Source organism: Vipera berus, assembly GCF_964194415.1.
Source record: "Vipera berus genome assembly, chromosome: Z".
NCBI lineage: Eukaryota > Metazoa > Chordata > Lepidosauria > Squamata > Viperidae > Vipera > Vipera berus.
Window position 1 is genome coordinate 20,442,977 of NC_138205.1, and position 22,229 is coordinate 20,465,205.

Genomic DNA, 22,229 nt, shown 5'->3' on the forward strand with positions numbered 1-22,229 from the left:
AGGATTTCTGAAGCAGCAGCTTTTTCTCCTCCCTTCCCAATTCCTCATCAGCTGCAGCGATGCTGGCTATATGGTCCAAATTGGGGCACTCTGATTTTCGTTTGTTTTAATTGAAACAGCTTTTCACTAATATGAAGTCACACTTTGTGGAGGTTTGGAGCAGTCTTCCTACAATTTGGCATGCTTTAGAAATTGCATTCGCAATACAATTGGGAGGTGGTTGTTGAGGAAGGCCGATTTATGGCTTATGAAATCAGCCCTGAATACTAGTGTCTATTACCAACTTTGGCACACTACAAATGTGTGGATTTCCACTCCTGAACTTCTCAACAATGGCTGTGCAGATTGGGGCCTTCTAAAACCAAATTTTGTGCTGTTTCAGTCCTTCCATATTGCTGTCTAGACAGCTATAGGGCAGTCCCTAGATCAGCAGAGGTCACTAGATACAACAGCTAACTAGCTGTATAAAACTGCTAAATCTGATTGAAGATATTTCCAGTGGGGTGACCTACTAAAACCAGTCAAAAGGCATTAATGTAACCATTCCTTTTCATTCTTTTTTCAGTGCTTTTTTAAAAAAGTAATTTACAAATAGAAAACAGGGTCGTCCTGATTTCTGCTTCTTTAAATGCTATGAATAAGGCAGAATAATTGCCCACTGAAAACATTTTCTGGAAACACCTTATTCCTTCACTTTAGACCTTAGCCTGCATCCTTAACAGCATCTCAAACCACCAACTGTGCCATATTCTATAATGAAGCTGTACTGTATAATAATTGATTCCAAAATAACCTTAAGTAATAATTATTTAAATCAAAACAATATTTGTAATTATCTATTGATCAGTGGTTTGGCTGGTATGTATTGTTCCATCTGGGCTTCAAATGAATTCTTGCTTTCTTCCCAGTAGTACCATAAAGTAATCTCTCCTCCAATTGCACATGTAATTCTTCTTTCACCAGACCTTGCAGAACACAGGTTAGCAAAGCAGGTGGTGTAGGTATGAGGATCCTACTGGGCCTGGGTTGCCTGGCTGCTATCATTACAATCAAGGGGACAGCTCTGGGACAGCAAATTTGGAAATGGACTGCCCCTTGGCCTCCACCTGAATTGAAAACAATTAGCAGACAATTGCCTTCTGATCAGGATATCTGTTTAAAGGATATGAATCCTTGGATTATGGTCTATTCAGTCCATGTCAGTCTAATCAATTAGCCTAATAACATTTTGTCAGTTCATGTCTATTTTTATCTCCTTTTTTGTTATGTGATTATTCCACCTTGATGGAATAATCCTGATGGGTTTCTTGAAGGAACCATAGTTGGTTGAAATGGGACTCTCCCTTTTTTGTTTTAATGGTATCACTCTCTAAGCAGCAGTCTGAGCTCTGATTTTCCTGGCTGTGGTCTAGCACTTCAGAAATTATACCCTATAGTAGCATTTCTCAATTTTGGCTGCTTTAAGATGTGTGGACTTCCTTTCCCAGAATTCCTTGTTGGTTGGGGAATTCTGGGAGTTGAGGTTCGCCCATCTTAAAATGGCAGTCTGTAAGGGCTGCCTTACAGACTCTCACAGCATTGTTAGAGGGATGAGCAGCAGAGATCATCATTCCCCCTTAGCTTTTCCTATTTACAAAGGATAATCTGAGGAAGCAGAACTAAGGAGTGCAAGGCCCTCTCCTTTGTTTTATTAATCTGTGGTCCATTATAGGTATCCCCGGGGTGTGTGTCGAAAAGTCAACATGGTGGTTACAAACATGTGAACTGAAGGCCTACCGCTTTTAAGTTTGTCACAGCATATGTAAAAAGGGGATGGGGCTTGAATCATACAGTTCTAGCTACCATCTTGATTTTTTTTCCCCACCTCTGGACACCTCTGGAATAGAGTTGTTACTGTTCCATATGGGAATGGTTCCCCCAAATAAGATCCATCTTCATCCAAAAGTAGAATATCAGAAAAAAAGCTATTGACACAGATTTTTCCTAATTCAACTGATTTATAGTGGCTAAACTTTATAATCCTGCTTGGTATCTATAGTATAAACTCACTCCCAACCCAATTATTCCAGAATATATAAAAAGCAGGGAGAAAAAAAGGGGCATATCCTGCATAAGAGAGGGGAAAAAAGTTTGCAGGTTTAAAAAAATGCACTTATTATCCTCAAGAAAGAAAGGCTGATAATTATAGGGATCACAAATTGTATAGAGGAGGGGGAATTTAATCTGAAAAACCCTTTTGCTGCCAAAGCAATTCCCACCATGACTTGTTCCCCCTCCTAAAAACCTGTTTTTCCCCTTATTTTACTTATTTATGTAAGATCCTCACTGTCACCATTTACATGCTTCCTATACAATTCACAGCCGATTGTACGATAAAGACAAAACCATGCAGGCCACACTTGCATAATATGACAATATACCTGTTGAGGAGATGCATGGGACTTTAACATGTTATGACTTAAGTGTTTTGTGTATCTCATACAGGCAAGTAGCAACCAGGACACTAAAACCTGTTTTGGCAGTCAACTTGTTCACTATATATTTATTTATTGGCTGCCCATCTTACCATAAGGTGACTCTGGGTGGCTTACAGTCAATAGATAAATAGATAAAATATTTTTAATTCTTGCTTTTATTTATGTATGTACACACACACACACACACACACCATAAATTAAAAGCAAGAATTAAAAATCAAGGACCTGTGGGGAGGGCAGGGGCAGAATGGGGGAGGTGGGATCTGTTGTTACTTGATGAACCACTTCCATTGCGCTGTTCCCCTATTGGGGTCTCAGGCCAACTAACAGAGCCAGGTCTTTAGGCCCTTACAGGTAGCCCTTGAGAGCCTGCCCATTATAGAGCCCGCCATTATGACCGCAAATCATTATGGTTGTTAAGCGAGGCAATCACATGACTGTTCCATTTAACAACCCCCGCTTCTCCTCTTCCCAATGGGGTCATTAAATGGAGCCTGGGGTGCCTCAGGGGCAGGGGAAGCCCTGGGAGGCCTAGCGCAAGCCTAGACATGTAATGCAGTACCTTTCTAGCTCACATGCGGCCTACTCTGGGCCTCCCAAGGCCTCTCCCACTTCCTGCTTTGCTTCCTGCCCCATTAGGCCCCACAGGCCTTGGGCCCCACATCCCGCCCTACAGGGCCCTCCCTACAACCTTTGTCTCCCCCCTTCCCCTGCTCCCAATGGAAGGGATCATATTTCATTGTGCTCATCACATTGGGGAAGGGCCATAATTCATTGTAGCTGCTCTGAAAATGGTGTTTACTTCCAGGATGGAATGACGCGCGGCCTAAGGATGCTGAAGTTTGGAGAGGCCTGGTCTCCTTTCCCAGCTCAAGGTCTGGAGCTCTTCCAAAGGTAAGTGCATAGTCGGTTACAGGATTCATTGGTTATATAGCTCACAACAGACTCTTGGTAGCATGATCTGTATTAAATGGAAGCGTAACTTAAGTTTATTCCAGATTGTATGTTTGAAGCTCAAACTACTGTAAGTATATTCATAATATTAATGCATGTAATTAACATGCTATTTGATGAAGGAATATGTGAAACATAATTTAAATATATGTTCCAGGTTAAACCTGGCTGACACATGTGTCATATAACTGAGCGCGGGAAGGGGGGTGTCAAACATTCTCAGGCTGTAGAACCTATTAAAAAACATTGGAATCCCAGATCAAAAGGCAAAACCCTAGGGATCAACATTGCCAATAAAACAAAGTTTGTGCATAAAATTTATTTATGCAACTTTATATCTTCAAATTAGTTAGGGGTTGTTGTTTTTTTTGCTCTTAGTTTCTCATGGAAACCCATCAAATTCAAACAGAAGTCAGTTTGAAAAACCCTGGTATAATGTATATGCTACTGTTAATATGTATGTATTTGTTTTATTTTTTTTTAGTATTTGTTTTATTGAAAACACTTCTATACTCCTTCCCCTTAAAAGAAAGAAGCGGAAAACACACAATCCATGAATACTACTCTTGAGATGTATACAGTATATTATGAAGATATAATATGTATGTTTGTTGGATATTGATCTGTTCATTCTATCCATCCACCTATCCATCTCTAACCTGATATTCTCTAGATATACTAATCATGCTGTCTGGCAATTATGAAAGTTTTAATGTTATACATCTGAAGACCACCAAATAGCAGAATTCTGATCTAGACCAATACAAATGAAGCTGCAGAAATTCGCCACTGTTGCATACAAATGAATGCCAGGATATCCACTGTTGTGCTTGTGTAGCCTATCTGCACCACTTCAGTATACATACTGCAGACTGTTGTGAATTGAAACTGGATGATTGGAGGTTTAGTACAATATACATGTAAAGTACACCACCCCATATACCAATGTGCACTTTGCAGACCTATAGGGCATGGTAATACAGTATGTAATACTTTTGTATGTTTGTATGCAGGTAGTAAGTCATTACATGTCATCCCAGGGACACTCTACAAAGCATGCTGTTTTTATCAGTTGATCATGCTTTTACATATATTCACAGTGTGTAACAGAGAGGCATTAGCTTTCTGATCAGAACATTGCACTAAATCTATTGCAAATCTGGTGCAATTTCTTAGCTTGTGGAAGCCCAACTCCATCTCTCTCTCTCTTTCTCATAACTCAGTACAAATAGTCCTTGACTTATGACCGGAATTAGGACTGGAATTTCCATCACAAGTCGTTGCAGTTGTATGCGAAGCCAGACCCAATTTTACGCCTATTTTTATGCCATTGTTTATTAAGCAAATTACCACTGTCATTAAACTAATCACACAGTTGTTAAGTGAATCATGTAATTGTTAAGGTTATCCAGCTTCCTCAAAGGATGTTTTTTGCTGGGATTTGGCAAAAGAGCTTGCAAATCACAATCACATGACTAAAGGATGCTGCAACTGGTCTTAAATGGGAGCCAGTTGCCAAGTCACTGAATTGCGATCATGTTACTGCGGGGGTGGTGCAACGGTCATATCAGTACATCTTTTTTGAGTCCATCATAACTATGAACGAAAGGTGGTAAGTTGAGGACTATCTGTACTTTCATGCAAAAGAGTTATTCTGTATCAGAGATGCCTGCTGCTCGGCCCTGCTATACGCATGGTGTGTTCACATGACACAATGAACAGAAACAAAGACACAGTGATTTAGCCTAACCATGATGTGCTAACCTAGCTAAATTTGGTTAGTTTATGATTCCATAACTGACTTAATAAGTTAACCAGAGGGGTCATGCAAACACATCCAAATAGATCTTATGTGAAGTCCCAATTCAGTCCTGAGCAGGAGAGAGAAAATGGCCCTGGCTATAGACAGAGGTCAGGGTCCTAAGGCCTCTTATTTGCCAGAAGCCCCCAACCCCACCCCAAAAGCAACAAGTGAGATTGGAGTGAAAGCAGAGCAGGGCTGACCTCCTCCAGGGGGCGCAGGAGTTCACATGCCCAGCCAGTCTCAGGCGGTAATCAGAGCTGAGAATAAAGAAAGACACAGATACCTGATCACACGGGCTGGAAATGCTAAGCAGGATAGCTTGTGCAAGCAAACGTTCACTCCTTCCGTGTGCAGAAGAAGGAGACTTTTGCATATCATCAGCGTATGCTCACCCTTTCTTTTGACACGCAGCATGGAGCAAAAGGAATAACAGCACGTGCAAAGTGCAGATTTCCTGTACTCATCGGTTCATTTTTACCTACGCAGGAACAGTTTGCACATTCTAAGATTCGCTCACACCAAGGAAACTTTCACTTTTTACTGTACAGTTTTGTGAAATTGTACAGAATCACTTGAATGAAGCGAAACTTAAGAAGAAGCAAGGAGACTATCCAGTTTCTTTTCACGTGCAACTCTTTAAATTAAATGCAACTAAGCAGTAGATTGCACGCTCAACCTTTAGGTTCACCTGTAGCTCGAACCAGGTATGCATGCAGATGCATTTCATCGTTTCTGTCCCATTAGCACCAGTTTTGTGGTGCTAATGGGAAGCCGAGCTTCCTTGGCATGCAACGATATCCAAACCTTTTACCAGCCGCACCGTTTGACACTTACCTGTTTTTTTGCACACACTGTTGTCTACACCCAGAATTCAATTTTGCAACCAGGGCAAGCCACACCTTTATTTCCTTGGCCATGATTTGGGGTTTTGCATATGCACATAACACAGATGCTTAGGTAAAAAGGTAAAGGTAAAGGTTCCCCCGCACATGCGTGCTAGTCGTTTCCGACTCTAGGGGCCGGTGCTCATCTCCGTTTCAAAGCCGAAGAGCCAGCGCTTGTCCGAGGACGTCTCTGTGGTCATGTGGCCCGCATGACTAGATGCCAGAGGCGCACGGAACGCTGTTACCTTCCCACCGCAGTGGTCCCTATTTTTCTACTTGCATTTTTACGTGCTTTCAAACTGCTAGGTTGGCAGAAGCTGGGACGAGTAACAGGCGCTCACTCTGTTACGCGGCACTCGGGATTCGACCCGCCAAACTGCCGACCTTGTGATCGACAAGCTCGGCGTCCTAACCCACTGAGCCACCGCGTCCCTCTGATGCTTAGGTAAACATATGCAAAACAATAGGCACATGGAAAAAGGAGAGGAGCACTGATTTGCAGACGCAGGAGAACTAAAAAGTCTGAATGGCAAGAATTGTACCAAGGATTTGGATGGACAACACTGTCTGAACCAAATCCAATGGAAAGCATAAAGTGAGAACCATGGTACTGCTGGGCAACGAAACTGTACTAGGACCTCTAAGAATTACATCCAATGCACAGAATCTTCATGACTTAATTTTTTTTCAATCCTTTGAGGCCACAAATATTGGCATAGGGAATTAGGGCATGACAAGAAGTCTAAAGGCTGCTTGATGGAATTATGTTTTGGATTCTTGTCTTTCTCCACCCAACCCCTGAACGAGAGACTGGCATGAAGCCCCAGCTTCATCCAGACATCTCTAACCAGCTGCCTGTGAAAAATGGAAAGTGCCGCCCTCCCCCATTCACCCCCAGGCATATAAATAAGCAGGCTGAGGTGTATGGCACAAGATACGTACCTGGCTCACGCAGTCGGGGCGTTACGAGAATACAGGGTAGACCCTACAAGACGTATGAAATGGGGCATTAATTGGAATCAAATATTGATGCAGCCCACCCCTGGGAAGAACACGAGGGAAGCCCCATCTCTGCCATGAACAAGAGGCTGTGTCACTTGATGGATGATGTTGAGATGCCACCTATCTCTGTGGCCCAGTCAAGCCACGGATTGTGTTTTCTGCTTTTTTTTACCCCTTCAGCAATTCAGCTCCTCCAAATTTCACCTCAGCTCCATTCTCCATCCTCCACCATTTTGTTCCCCTAATGGTGCCCATGCTCAATGTCCCTTTAAAGTGTTGTTTTTCAAACTTAGGGCAATTTTAAGATGTGTGAGCTTCAGCTCCCAGAATCCCTGAGGCAGCATGCTAGCTAGGGATTTCTGGAAGTTGAAGCGCACACATCTTAAAAGTTGCCAGGTTTGAAAAAACACTGCTTTTTAAAAGCATTCTCCTTTTCTCTTTTCTCTATGTTTTAAGGGCAGGGACTGCTTGACACCCCAACTCTCAGTTCTAGAGCTATGAGGCTCCCCATCGTTCTCTTCCATGGACAGGCACAATATTTGCCCTGAAAATGAAAACAGATAATAATGAAATAAAGCCAAAGCACATAGGACATGGGAGCGGGAGAGGAAGAGGAATTAATGGGGAATGTATGAGGCTGTATCTATATATATATGATAGGTGAGAAGAATAGAAATGAAGATATTGGCACCCTACCCAAGTAGGCAAAATCTTGAGTGACTTGGCCCTTGTTTTGCCACAGTCTCTTGAAGTTTAATCCTGATTGTAAAAAAATGCCTTACCAAAGAAGCTTTTCCCCAACATGGTGCCTTTTCCATGTGGTGACTCATGTAATTCCAGACCCAGCCTCTGGAGGGCCCCAAACATCTGGAGCACCACTGGTTGGAGAAATCTATGTATGGAATATAGTATACCAGACATGTCAAACACAAGGCCCGGGGCCCAGATCCGGCCCGCAAAGTGGTTTCATGTGGCCCGCGAAGCCATCCTGGAAACAGTGAGGGAATGGCCCCTGCTGCCTTGGCTCCGGCCCAGGCCGGCCAGGAGCCAATGTACAATTTTGTGGTGATCATCTATGCTGAAATACATTCAGTCTTAGCTCCACAAGGCCATCTGGAAACAGTGAGGGACCGGCCCCTGCCGCATCGGCCCTGCCCCCTGGGTGCACGCTGGGGAGGTATCAGCCTTTGTGAGGAATGAAGAAATGCACCATCGCCTGGAAGTGGCCAGCACATGGCCCTGCCTACTTCGGGCAGGCTAGGGGCTGGGCAGCGTTGTGCTTCTCTTCAGTTTTGTGCCACCGGCTCAGCCTCTCGGCGCTGTGAGGAGAGGGCCATGTGCTGGCCACTTCCAGGCGATGGTGCATTTCTTCATTCCTCATGAAGGATAACACTTCCTCAGCTGCGTTTCTTGCCTGTTTTTCTCCCTCCCTCATCTCAAATATTTTCCTACCACTCTGTTCTTGGAAGGAAGGAAGGAAGGAAGGAGAGGGAGGGTCTGAGGGAAGTCCTGCCTTAGTCCTTCCCTGCTGCCCTTTCACCATCCCCTTGTCCCCTCCTCCTGGCCTAACCTGGGTGGTCTCCCATCCTTTTGCTAAGGAAGCTTTGGATACAAAGCCAGGTCTCCTCACATGGAGAGGAAGTGGGCCTCCCTCTTGACGTTGCTCTCATACCCATCATGAGCAACCTGGCTAAGGAGAGCAAGCACAGCAGCTGGGCACCCTCTTGGGGAAGTGGGGGTGGGCTTAGTGCTGTGGGTACTTGAGGGCTGGGCTGGGCATTTGACCTCCACACCACTGTCCAGCCCCCCTCCCACATACACATGGCCTGAGAGGATCAGTGGACCATGCCTCGGCACTTGCCCCAGTCCCATCTCCTTCTGCCAGAGACCCTCAGATCTGTCCCACTCCTGCCCAGCCCCCATAGGCACCCTTGACGCAAATGATGTAGAGTTGGCCATGCCCATGCAGTAGGCCACACCCACTCCACCCACACCCAATCAGTAGGCCACGCCCACCCTGGCCACGCCCACCTGGCCCCTCAAGGGTAACCGCAATGCTGATGCGGCCCTCAATGAAATTGAGTTTGACACCCCTGTAGTATACTATTGAGGTCTGAGATGGTAATGAACAGCATGCCTAAAACTAATATTTGTTCACATCTGCTCATTCTTAGCTACTTTCCTTTCCTTTTGTTGTTTCCCTTACTACACATAATTTAGATTGTAGCTCCTTGGGTGTGAGGCTTTTTGTGGGTTTTTGGTCAAACACAAATACATTCTTATAATTAATTTAAAAGTATGAAGAAGGGTCTGGCAAGGGATTAACATGACATGTATGTTATGGCTTGTGAACAACCTGAAGTACTGTAGTCAATTGTTACTTTAGCTGTACTGCGGCAGATAGGAGAAGATCAGAGCGAAGAGGTAGCTTGATACCTCTCCTTTTTGTGTGTGATTTGTCTTTCAGAAATTGGAGGGGGAAAATTCCTCTGCTAACCTGTGAGTGTGTAGGTACATGTGTGCCCATGTCCTAGAGTTATATAAAATAGGGGTGCAGTCATTGAGCTGCCTGATACTAACACATTGCCTGTTTCTGTGGATCTAAGCTCTTGACAGAGATTTACAGTGACAATATAAATAGCATCAGTTCGATAATAGAAAAGCATTGCTTAAAAAGAGGATTTAAAAATCTGCTGCTTTGCATGGTATTTGCATATACTGCTCTATATTAGTGTTTCTCAAGTTCAGCAACTTTTAGAGTTCAGCTCCCAGAATTCCCCAGTCTGTTCCACACATCTTAAATTTGTTGAGGTTAGAAACACTGCTCGCTCTCTATAAATACAGATGTGGAAATCACTACAGGTAGTCTTTGACTTACGACCACAATTGAGCCCAAAATTTCTGTTGTTAAGTGAGATATTTGTTAAGTGATTCCCCCCCCCCATTTTACAATCTTCCTTGCAACAGCTGTTAAGTTAGTAACCCAGCTGTTAGGAGAATCTAGCTTCCCCATTGACTTTGATTGTCAGAAGGTTGCAAAGGGTGATCACATGATCCCAGGACACTGCAACTGTCATAAATATGAACCAGTTGCTAAGCATCCGAATTGTGATCACATAATCATGGGGATACTGCAACGGTTGTAAGCGTGAAAAACAGTCATAAGTCATTTTTTTTAGTACCGTTGTAATTTTGAACGGTCACTAAATGAACCGTTGTAAGTCGAGGACTAATTGTACTGTGAGGTTTCTCAAACTTTGTGGTATTTTGATTCCTATTTTTTACCACTTCCCTGTAGACACCCCAGAACAATCCCTTACAGCAGGGGTCTTCAAACTTGGCCCTTTTATGACTTGTGGACTTCAACTTCTGGGAGTTGAAGTCCACAAGTCATAAAAGGGCCAAGTTTGAAGACCCCTGCCTTACAGTGATAAATGGGGATGTGCCTGAATAAAAACCAATGAGCTTGTCTTCCATAGTAATGAATGTGCCAATTATCAATTCTGCACTGCACAGGTCCTGTTTACTGTAAGAGAAAAAGGGTTTGTCAGCTATGCTATGCTATGTACTGTATACTACATCTTAATTACTGATGGGCAAAGTTATTGTCTTACCTTTCTTAGTTAGACACCTTTCTTAGATCAGTAAGTTTTTTTCAGTGAAAGGTTTTGGAAACTCAGCTTCTGAGTTTTCTCTAGTCCTAACCATATTAGACTCTGCTTGACTTCCAAGTTCAAACAAGGTTGTCCCGATGCTATTCCCTGCTAATATTCCAACAGAAGGTAGTCTCTGCAACTAATTCATTGTTTCCGAGGCTTGGCAATTTTGTCTTAGCTAGGGAATTCTGGGAATTGGAGTCCACCTGTCTGAAAGTTGCCAAGTCTGAGAAACACAGCTAATTAATAGAAAACGCCTTCAGTGGATTGTTCCTCTGACAGCTCTCCAAATACAGATTTAACCTTTGTTTGTGATATATTTGGCATATAATAAGGGTTTGTCATAAAAAGGGTCTGTCATAAGCAGTCAGGCCTTCACAGCCCAAAATATATTAAAGCTCAGTGAAGTACAGCAAATAATTTCTTTAAAAAAAACTCATTAAGTGGACATTTATGCTACAGATTCTCTGAAATGTACAAAAATGGTTAGTCCAGGGGAAAAAAAACCTTGGGGTCCTTTACCTGAATCTGATCTGAAATTAAAAATTATGAAACGAGAATGGAGTACAGTACAATGATTACACAAAGGGTTTTCCTGTTTCCTATAATACTGGAAAGGCCTCTCATTCAGGAGAACTATTTTTATAGTCATAAATAGGTTGACAGAGATAACACTAAGCTATCAGTGGTACAAAAGATGATCACTTCCCATTTAAATGGCTTTAATGAGGACAAGGAATAACCTACTCATGGAAGCAACATTTTAATAGCCTTTGGCCATTACAACTGATTGGAAATTCCATGTCCAATACAGCAGCAGCATATTTCTAATTAGCACTGCTAGGGAGCAGCCGGGTCAATTATCAAGAAAATGGCCTTTGAGGGAAAAAGGCTATTGGATTATACAAGAATAATAATTAGTCTTGTAATTGGGCAGTATACATCTATAATTAAAAAAATAATTGGTCCAATCTACAGGTAGTCCTCGACTTACAACAGTTCCTTTAGTGACCATTCAAAGTTACAAGAGCAATGAAAAAAAGTGACTTATGACCATTTTTTCAAAGTTACAACTTTTGCAGCATCCCCATGGTCATGCGACCAAAATTCAGATGCTTGGCAACTGGTTCATACTTATGATCGTTACAGCGTCCCGGGGTCATGTGATCACCTTTTGCAACCTTCTGACAAGCCAAGTCAAGCGGGGGGAGCCAGATTCACTTAACAACTGGGTTAGTAACATCAACTGCAATGATTCACTTAACAACGGTGGCAATAAAGGATGTAAAATGGGGCAAAACTCACTTAGCAACTGTCTCACTTAACAACAGAAATTTTGGGCTCAATTATGGTCTTATGTTCTTCTTGAAATCTTGAAATCAATCAATCAATCAATCAATCAATCAATCAATCAATCAATCCCATATTCAATCACCAGGGGGAAGCAAAAAAATAGTTTTTTTGTACTGTATCTCTTCGCTGCCATCCTCTGTTGAGCTTTGCAATCCAGATCTTGTAGGCCCCTGCTTCAGTCATACGTGGAGTCATTGTTAAGAAATTATTTCTAAAATTAACTGACTGCAACCCTCTGAAATCAAAACTCTCTTGTACTGAGTAGAAGCTTTTACTAATGACCTATGAGATGCCTTCACTAAATTTAATATTATGTGTGGTCTGCTGTGCTAAAAAAAGGGAATATAATTATGTCCCATTTTACTCCACACAGGGGGAACCTCTGAAGGCTGGCTTAAACACGAAACAGAATGGGATGCCAGTGAGTTGAAAAGCTGATAGTATTATATTAGACTAAAGGTAGTCTTTGACTTACAACCATTTGTTTAGTGACCATTCAAAGTTACAGCGGCACTGGAAAAAGTGATTTATGGCTGGATTTCACACAATGGTTACCGTTGTAGCATCTCTATGGTCATGTGATCAAAATTTGGATGCTTGGCAATGGGCATGAGTTTACAACAGCCGTAGTGTCCTGGGGTCATGCGATCACCATTTCTAACCTTCCCAGTCAGCTTCCGTCAAGCAAAGTGGGGAGGAGGCCAGATCTGCTTAATGGCTACACGATCCCCTTAACAACTGCACTGAGTCACTTAACAGCGCTGGCAAAAGTGGTCATACAAAGTGGCAGAACTCACTTTCCAAATCACTTAGCAATGGAATTTTAGACTGAACCGGGGTCGTAAGTCGAGGACTACCTGCGCAGAGAGGGGATTACATCTGTAACGCTTTCGGAAGTCAACAAGTTTTTTCTGCCAAAAAGAAAAAGAAGAAAAAAAAAGAAAAAACCCACCAAGAAATGAAACACAGCGTTTGGTGCGGGACCATCTAGCCCAGTCAGCTGTCTCTTTTTTGTTTCCTCCAATGGCTTCCCTCCTGACAATGCAAATTCTTAATGGCCCCTTTTTGCCCAAATAAAATCAAGAACTTGAGCTGGAGGAGCAGGAGCAGGAGGAGGAGGAGGAAACTGCAAAGTGGCTGTCAAATGTTCTTTTGGAGGGGGTGGCAAAGTGCAAGTAGACCAAAGTGAAAGTGTGAGCCAAGGGGACGGAGAGCAATGGGGAAAAGCTTACTCACCAATTCCCTGCTTTCCAGGCCTCCTACTCATGCTTCCAAGGAGCTGCGTTGGCATTGTAGTCATGCAGGTACCAGGAGGTGGCAGAGGAGTCAAATGCTGTCGGTGGCAGGCGGCGGGCGCCTGTGCGGCCCAGATTTGGTGGGCAGTGGGATAAAGGGAGGGGTAGGGATAGGAGCAATGGATGGAGATGAAAAGGGGGTCGGGGGGGTGGGAAAAACAGACAGAGGTGGTGTGAGGAGGAGGCACTGAAGATGAGCATGTGATGAAGTCAAGGGAGGCATGGCTGTGGGAAACCACCTCCCCCGCTTACCTGCTCTGCTCCCAGCCTGTTGCTTGACTCACCTGTTCTATCATATTAGAACAATCCTTCTTAATCTGACAGCCCTCCAGAATGGTAATTTTCAAGGTCTCTGGCAAAACTCTTGGCTGGAAAATGTGAGAGTTGCTGTCCCAGAAAATCTGGACGGTGCCAAGTCGGGGAAAGCTGTTATTATTTTCCCTGTTGATTTTAATGTTTAATCTCCCTTTCCCTCCTGTTTAAATGGAACGATGCCAAGGTTAGGAATGCTAGCTTTGATTCAATCTAGCTCTGATTTGATATGAATTCAAATCCATTCTTGGCCCTGAAAGCTACTGGGGCAATATTTGGGTGTCATAAGGATAACACCATTAGTAACTCAGGATTTTTTTTCCTGCTGCCTATGGAAGAAGCGGAGCTACAATATATAATATTTAAAATAAAAACATTGTTTTCCTGTCCAGAAATCCAATCTTTTTCTTCTGGATTCTCAGGGGTTCCAATATCAAATGATCATTAGTATTTTCTTTCTTTTGGAGAATATCCAACAGGCATGGTTTGGAGGAAGACTACTGAAAGTTTGAATTTAAATTATGCTAAGCATTCCTTTTAAATATAAGAATATTGTGATTTTAATAGGACTAGGACTGCTTAATGGTTCTTGAATTTCTTAATTTTGTTCAGTAAATCTCTTTCTTTAGATTTCTTAGTGAAGTCTCAGTATCTTTTATTTATTGCTGTTTGCAATTTATGTTTGTACCAGATCATGCCACGCTAAATCTCTGAGGCAGCAGTTCACCCTCATTTGCTTGAGTCTGAATCTCCGTTTATCTGAATGAGCTGGAAAACTTTCTATTAATGAAAGTTGCTAGGGAATTCTGGATATTGAAGTCCACACATCTTAAATGTCCCTGGAATTGAGAAACACCGTCCTGGAGTAATGGAGCCTATCTGGACACAGTTGCTACTGTTTAAACCAATCTATTCTTTAGGATGCTGGTAAAAAAAAATTATAAAAAAGTGGGCAGTTTTTTAATGTTATCTTGGCCACCTTCAAAGATGGGTAAACTGTAGTTTTGACAGGCCAAAAACTGGGGATATTTCTGCCTTCCCTCCCAGCGTTTTATAAAGCCGTTAAAACAAAACTATTCCACAATGTTTTAAAAAATGCTTTTTAATGTTTTGGGGGGAGAGGAGGAGGGGGTCTCCCTTTTAATTTTTATTCCTATTTTTTACTCTGTGGCACTCTAGACAGAGTCCTCAGCTTGGGGCAGGTTACAAATACTGTGAAATAGATAAATTTAAAAAAAGCAAGCAAGCAAGCAAGCAAGCCAAGAAATAATATATAAATGCAAAATACAGGCTGCATCCCTGACTTTGGGTTGTTTCCTCTAAACCAGTGATGGCGAACCTTTTGGACAACGAGTGCCCAAACTGCAACCCCAAACCCACTTATGTATCGTCGGGTGCTGCCTGGGCGTGGCCCATTGGGTGGGCGTGGCCCATTGGGTGGGCATGGTAACGGCAGACTGGGTGGGACTAAAAAGTTCAATCAATCAGTTCCAACTTTGCGAGATCTTTTTTTTCCCACGAGAAGTTGAAATTGAATGATTGATTGAACCTTTTTTTTTTCTTTTGCACACGACGGCGGAGGCCTAAAGTGAAAAGGTTTTATAAAACCCAGCTGAAGGCCTTGGACTGGGGCGACAGTGCGCGTGCCCACAGAGAGGGCTCTGCATGCCACGTGTGGCACCCGTGCCATAGGTTCGCCACCACGGCTCTAAACAGTGAATCTGGCCGGTGAAAAATAAAACCCCAAACCTTTAAACGTTTTTAAAGGAATGAAAATCCAAATAGTCTCCCATCCCCTAATATAAGATTTAACCTATCAGCCCTGGCCTTAAGCTATATCTAAATTTTGTCTGCGTAATCTTAGCCTTGGTGCTAAGCAATATAGAATTTTCATTTGCGCGTAGGTGGATTAATCACCGTATGCAAATCAACAATGGTCTACTTCTCATTTTATTTTGGATTAAGACCCACAGAGTACTTAATTTCTGGGTTGGGCTACAACTGAAGTCAGTCTGAATTCCCCTGTTTTTGAAATCATGCTGGTTAATCATAAAAAATGTAGTGCAAGCTGTTTCTGCGGTGCTATTTAAAGTGCACTCTCTTACGCTCAGAGACCTTTTCTTATACTTTTGTCACTTTTTTCAGGAACAACTCCTTGAATTGAAACAAGATTTTATCTTTTGCCAAACGGCACTTGGCCTTATTTCCAACGTGTTTTAAAATATGCGCACGTACAAATAGGAAAATTAATAATGATTTCTTCCCTCAGCTGTACATGCTTTTATTTGCTCTGAAGAGCATGGGCAGATGCCCGGGGCTGATTTAAAATACATTTCCATGTAGATTAAAATTTAAGAGTAAAAACTGGAAACTTTAGAAGCGAGCCTATAAAAGATATTGTTGGTTCCCTTACACTTAACTAACTGCGCTACTTTATTTTATCTTGCTAAACATTTTTTCAGCCTTCCTCACTGCCACTCAGACTACGTATCTAGCTTTGCTGATTTCCTCGGAAGCTGATCAGAAGCTCTTCAGTGAAAACATCAGAACTGTGGCATAAACCTTCTTCCCCTCCACCCACCCTCAAAAAATGTACAGGTTGTCCTCGACTTACCTCCCCAACTGACAGCAGAATTTCTGTTGCTAAGCAAGGTGATCGTTACATGAGTTGCGCCCAATTTTGCAGCCATTTCTGCCATAGTTATTAAGCAAATCACTGCAGGGTCCTCAGTGCTCTCTGAGGTTGGTTTTTTTTTCTCTTGCAGATGTTTTATTACCCAAGTAGGTAGCATCATCAGTGCAACCAGCTCAGAGAGTACTAACAATCCTACAGTTTAACCTCGAGCTAAAAGCAGGGCTTTTTTTCTCATTGAACGCTCAGAACGGACTTCCGGCACCTTTTTTGGATGGAACCTTGTAGGGTAGGCAAGGTGGGTTGTACAGTATAACATGTGTGAGTTCCGGCACCTTTTTCTTTTACAAAAAAAGCACTGGCTAAAAGTATTCCCTTCTATTCGAATCCCTGCACTGAAGTGAATCCAGCTTCCACCCCCCACGCCCAATTGGCTTTGCTTGCCTGAAGCTGGCTGGAAAGGTTGCAAATGATGATCATATGACCCTGGAACGTGGCAACCATCATAACTACATGCTAGTTGCCAACTGCCTAAATTTTGAACATGTGAACATGGGCATGGTTGTTAAGTGTGAGCAATCGCGGTGAGCCCCTTTGTTCAGTGCCGTTATTATAACTTAGAACAGTCACTAAAGGAATGGTTGCAAACTGAGGATTGCTGTTCCTGCCGCTGCAGGCCTTAGAAACACTGTTCCCTGGAAGCAGCTCACCAGTCTAGACTTCCATTCGAATTGTATGTGTGTGGCCACGTGCGTTAAGGGCTCCTCTGGAACTGCAGAAGTGTGATGCTACTTCAGTCGTTCTGATGAAAGCATTGGATTCTGCTAATGACTCTACCTCTATGGAGAAGCTATAACAGTATTTATGTTCTACTTGGAGTAGGTATAGGATCTCTAGCAAAAGTTACAGTACTGTTGCTTCCTGAGTCCTACCTTGAGAGGCAGAAGAGACAAGTTTGAGACAGGAAGTCCCCTCAAAGTCTCTCTCTCTCTCTCTCTCTCTCTCTCTCTCTCTCTCTCTCACACACACACACACACACACACACACACACACACACACAAAATTTGTCTGCACTTTGCTCCACCTGATTTAAACCTATAGGGAAGCTCCAAACAGTGGATGTCTGGAGTGCAAAAAGGTCGCAAATTGAGGAGACATCATTGGATTGTTGTTGTTGTTGTTGTTAGCTGCGAAGTCGTGTCCGACCCATCGCGACCCTATGGACAACGTTCCTCCAGGCCTTCCTGTCCTCTACCATCTTCTGGAGTCCTAAGCTCACACCTACTGCTTCAGTGACTCCATCCAGCCAACTCATTCTCTGTCATCCCTTTCTTCTCTTGCCCTCAACCTTTCACAGCATTAGGCTCTTCTCCAATGAGTCCTTCCTTCTCATTAGGTGGCCAAAGTCTTTGAGTTTCAACTTCAGGATCTGGCCTTCTAAAGAGCAGTCAGGGTTGATCTCTTCTAGGACTGACCGGTTTGATCGCCTTGCAGTCCAAGGGACTCGCAGGAGTCTTCTCCAGCACCAGAGTTCAAAGGTCTCAATTTTTTGGCACTCAGCCTTTCTTATGGTCCAACTTTCACATCCATACATTGCAACTGGGAAGACCATAGCCTTGACTATACGCACTTTTGTTGACAGGGTGATGTCTCTGCTTTTTAGTATGCTGTCTAGATTTGCCATAGTTTTCCTCCCCAGGAGCAAGGGTCTTTTAATTTCTTGGCTGCAGTCCCCATCTGCAGTGCCTCACTGTTTACATCAGGGGTGTTCAAACTTGGCAACTTTACAACGTGGGGACTTCAATTCCCAGAATTCCTCAGCCGGCTGGGGAATTCTGTGAGTCGAAGTGCCCAGGTTGACCTGGTCCCCTTGTTTACGTAGTGCCACATACAGAGAATTATTTCTACTCAAGTTCACTGGTGACGATATAGATTTACCACTAGTGCAGTGCATAAATATCCCTTATAGGTAAGAAGGCAGCCTCTGAAAAATGTCAACATCAGGAATGCATACCACAAGCAATAACTTACGTACCCCCTCATAGCCATGAATAGTACCAATCTAATGAGCACAAGCTATTCGTGCACTGGCTAATAGCCACTCCAGTGTCAAATTATTTTTTTGTACTTCAGTTAATACAACCCAGCACCTGAGCAATACTCTGTCCCCCTAACAATGTGTAATCTGCATACCTTTGAATGAATTAGCCATTGTGTGTGAGCAGTGCCATGTTTTCTTCACTACCCTTTTGTTTCTTCTTCCCTAGCAATATATGGGCTTAGAAAGTGCCCACCTATTCAAACAGGCAGTCTGTCCATGGTGTGTATACTGAATAGACTATGGCCTTAAAGCTGTTTTGTTGTGAGTTTAGGTCTATCCTGTGGTTGTTGTTGTTGTTAGCTGCGAAGTTGTGTCCGACCCATCGCGACCCTATGGACAACGTTCCTCCAGGCCTTCCTGTCCTCTACCATCTTCTGGAGTCCATTTAAGCTCACGCCTAGTGCTTCAGCGACTCCATCCAGCCACCTCATTCTCTGTCGTCCCCTTCTTCTCTTGCCCTCAATCTTTCCCAGCCTTAGGCTCTTCTCCAGTGAGTCCTTCCTTCTCATTAGGTGGCCAAAGTATTTGAGTTTTAGCTTCAGGATCTTATCCTGTGGTACTGAACAGTGTTTCAATAACTGCATCACTTTTTTCATGCTTATCCAGAATGCTTTTCAACAGGGTGGCAAATTTGCTGTGGGCAAACCAATATTAAAGAGTACATCCAAACGGTGCATTAGGTGAGTCCAACTTCCAACTAAAAGAGAATGTGGGTGATAGAGATAGAGGTAGAAAGACAGAGATAGAAAGCTGTAGTTGTAGTAGATAGAGAGGTAGAAAGAGAGATCAGTACAGTAGATTAGTGAAACATAGATATAGAGTGATCAGTACAGACAGAGAGAGAGATAAATAAATGCAGTAGATAGATAGGCAGATAGAGTGGCCCTATTGCTTTAAATGTTAAAGTATCCCCAGTACTCCTTTTTAGCTGGATGTTGGGCTCACAGAATGCAGTGGTTGGATTTACTCATGAATATTGGTTTGAATATCAGACTGCATTCCTTCAGGAAGAACAGGCTTTCTGAATCCTGTGCAGTTGCACTGGATATGCACATCCCACCTAAAATCAAAGAAACTGATTTGATTAACCTTGTCTGCTGCCTTTATCGGGGAGGACTGACTTCGTTCCACTTGATGAACTTAAAAGCCTGCCTACCCTTATGCCAACAAGAAATAAGGCCGGTGAAAATATTTGGTAAACTACTTAATCCTAGGTTGAATGTCTACGTCTCTAGAACAGAAAGGCTGTTGTCAGAATTTGGACTTTGTGACGATGGTTCCACTTCTGTGGTCCTTCTTTGCCCACTGCTTGTTGGTCTTCTCTACTGTGCACCACCACGAAAGGTCTGTGGTGTTCTCGCTTCCTTGGTGGAATTAAACTCATCGTCAGCTTTCATTTGCTGTCACCTCCTGTTTGCCTGCTGTGACAGGGGCAACCTTGTCTCTGTATGAAAGTTTGCCTGCTGCTAAGATCAGTTTCTGACAGATGCTAGACCAGAACTTACACAGCACATAAACATGCTGATGATCACTCCTGGGTTAGAAGGATCACAGTCTCTTATTCTTTTTCACACAGAGAGAGGAACACAATTACAGTCAACTCTCACCTAGTGCAGAATGAAGGACTGCAAAGAGTCGGTGCTAAGTTCCATAAAAAATGACTGATGACTTTTCTGGCGATATTAATTTCAGATGTATCATTGACAGTCTAAAGACTCTAAAGTCAGTTATCCCTATATCCAGAGTTAACAACCGCAACAACCTTAACATTTTCCTAACCAGTTATTTGTTCATGCAGTTAGCATGAGTGATTTTTTTTCCAAAAAAAGCAATATGGACCATTTGGGAATTTTCGAATAGGATAACAGAATTAGTAAAGATTATGTAAATGTTGCTGATTTATCCATAAACACTGATTTGGAGGTCATTCAGAAATGTGTGTACTCCTTGACCATTGGTTTAGCAACTGTTCAATGTTATAATATGGCACTTAAAAAAAAGTGACTTACAACTGGTCCTTGCATTGACAACCATTGCAATATTCCCCAGTCATGTGATCCAAATTTGGGTGCTTGGAAACTGGCCTGTATTTATTACAGTTACAGCGTCCCTTGCTCATGTGATTGCCATTTCTGACCGTCCCAACCAGTTTCGACAAGCAAAATCAATGAGGGAAGCCTGATTCAACAACTGCATCATTCATTTCACAACCATGGCAAAAAAAAAAATGGTTGCAAACTCGGGCATGTCTCACCTAACGCCTTGCTTAGCAACAGAAATGCTGGTCCCAATTGTGGACTACCTGTACTGCAGAGAGACTGTATCTAAGCTGCAAAAGTTTGGATGATGACTAGATGGCAACACACGAGTATGTTGCCACGTAATGTCTAGCCAGGATTTTGCAAGCCAGATATTGTAGCCCTAACCCTAAAAGCTGTGAGATCTCTGTTTTCAGCCTTCCTGTTGTAAAGATCCCAATTGCTTGCCCAGCATGATGCATTGTTCCTGGACAAGCACTCCGTGTGCAGCTTCCTGACCATAAATTAGCAGCCTGGAATCTCCTGACACATCTCTCTTGAGATTCACTTGAGTCTAAAGGATTTGACAGGAGAGATCTTTGAAGGAAACAGAGGGGGAGGAACTGAGGAAGAAGCATTGTATGTGTATCATACCCAATTACATCAGTGCTAAATTTGTGACCCATCTCGGTTGGAGTCTGCAGGGTTTTTGAGCAGGAGAGGTCAGAATATAGGCAGTCCTCGACTTACAACCACAGTTAAGCCCTAAATTTCCACTGCTAAGCAAGGCACTTGTTAGTTGTATTTTGCCCCATTTTGCAAACTTTTTTTGCTATGGTTGCTAAGTAAGTCATGCAGTCGTTAGGCGAATCTAGCTTGACTTTGCTTGTCAGAAGCTGCCTACGAAGGTTGAAGATGACAATCCCAGGACCTCTGGACACTGTAACCATTGTAAATACATGCTGATTGCTAAGCACCCGAAGTCTGATCATGTGACCGTGGGATGCTGCAATGGTCATTAGTGTGAGAGCTGGTCATAAGTCCCTTTTTTCAGGGTTGTTTTAATTCTGAATATCCATTAAATGAATAGTTGTAAATCGAGGACTACCTGCCAGCAAGCTGAGTGGAAGGAACATGATTCTTTTTTATCTGGCAACTTATTTGTTTTGCAAAAGAGTTCAGCTGTGTTTGGCTAATACAGGAGTCAACCAACACTTCAGCTTATCAACCTCTTCATGAAGCTTCAGATTCTTCATTGATCCTCCCCAAACATTTATTATATGGGAATGATTTAATAAATATTTATTGTTTTTGTTGTTCAGTCGCTAAGTTGTGTCCTCCACACTGTTTCCTGGAGTTTGCCCAAATTCATGTTCACTGCTTGGATGACACTGTCTAACCATCTCATCCTCTGCCATCCCCTTCTCCTTTGGCCTTCAGTATTTTCCAACATCAGCAACATCGACCCCTTGGATGGTCCCCTCAACCCCTGGGAGTTGATAATGATCATTTTGGGGAACCTCAGGCTAGTGGTTCTTCAGATAATAATAATAATAATAATAATAATAATAATAATAATAATAATAATAATAATAATAATAATAATAATAATAATTAGTAGTAGTTGGAAGGGACCTTGGAGGTCATCTAGTCCAACCCCCTGCTAAGGCAGGAAACCCTATACCATTTCAGACAAATGGCTGTCCAGTCTCTTCTTAAAAACTTCCAGTGTTGGAGCATT

At 42.8% G+C, this 22,229-nt stretch overlaps 1 protein-coding gene across 1 annotated transcript in view; it reads right to left on the reverse strand.

Annotated features, from left to right (window-relative positions):
- LOC308677151 (voltage-gated potassium channel KCNC1-like) overlaps nt 1-22,229 on the reverse strand; it is a gene marked incomplete at both ends in the record, with an annotated part of 54,308 nt that overhangs the window by 356 nt on the left and 31,723 nt on the right. The window contains 1 exon segment of the mRNA XM_081343316.1: nt 13,367-13,487. Coding sequence (XP_081199442.1) covers nt 13,367-13,487 — 121 coding nt within the window.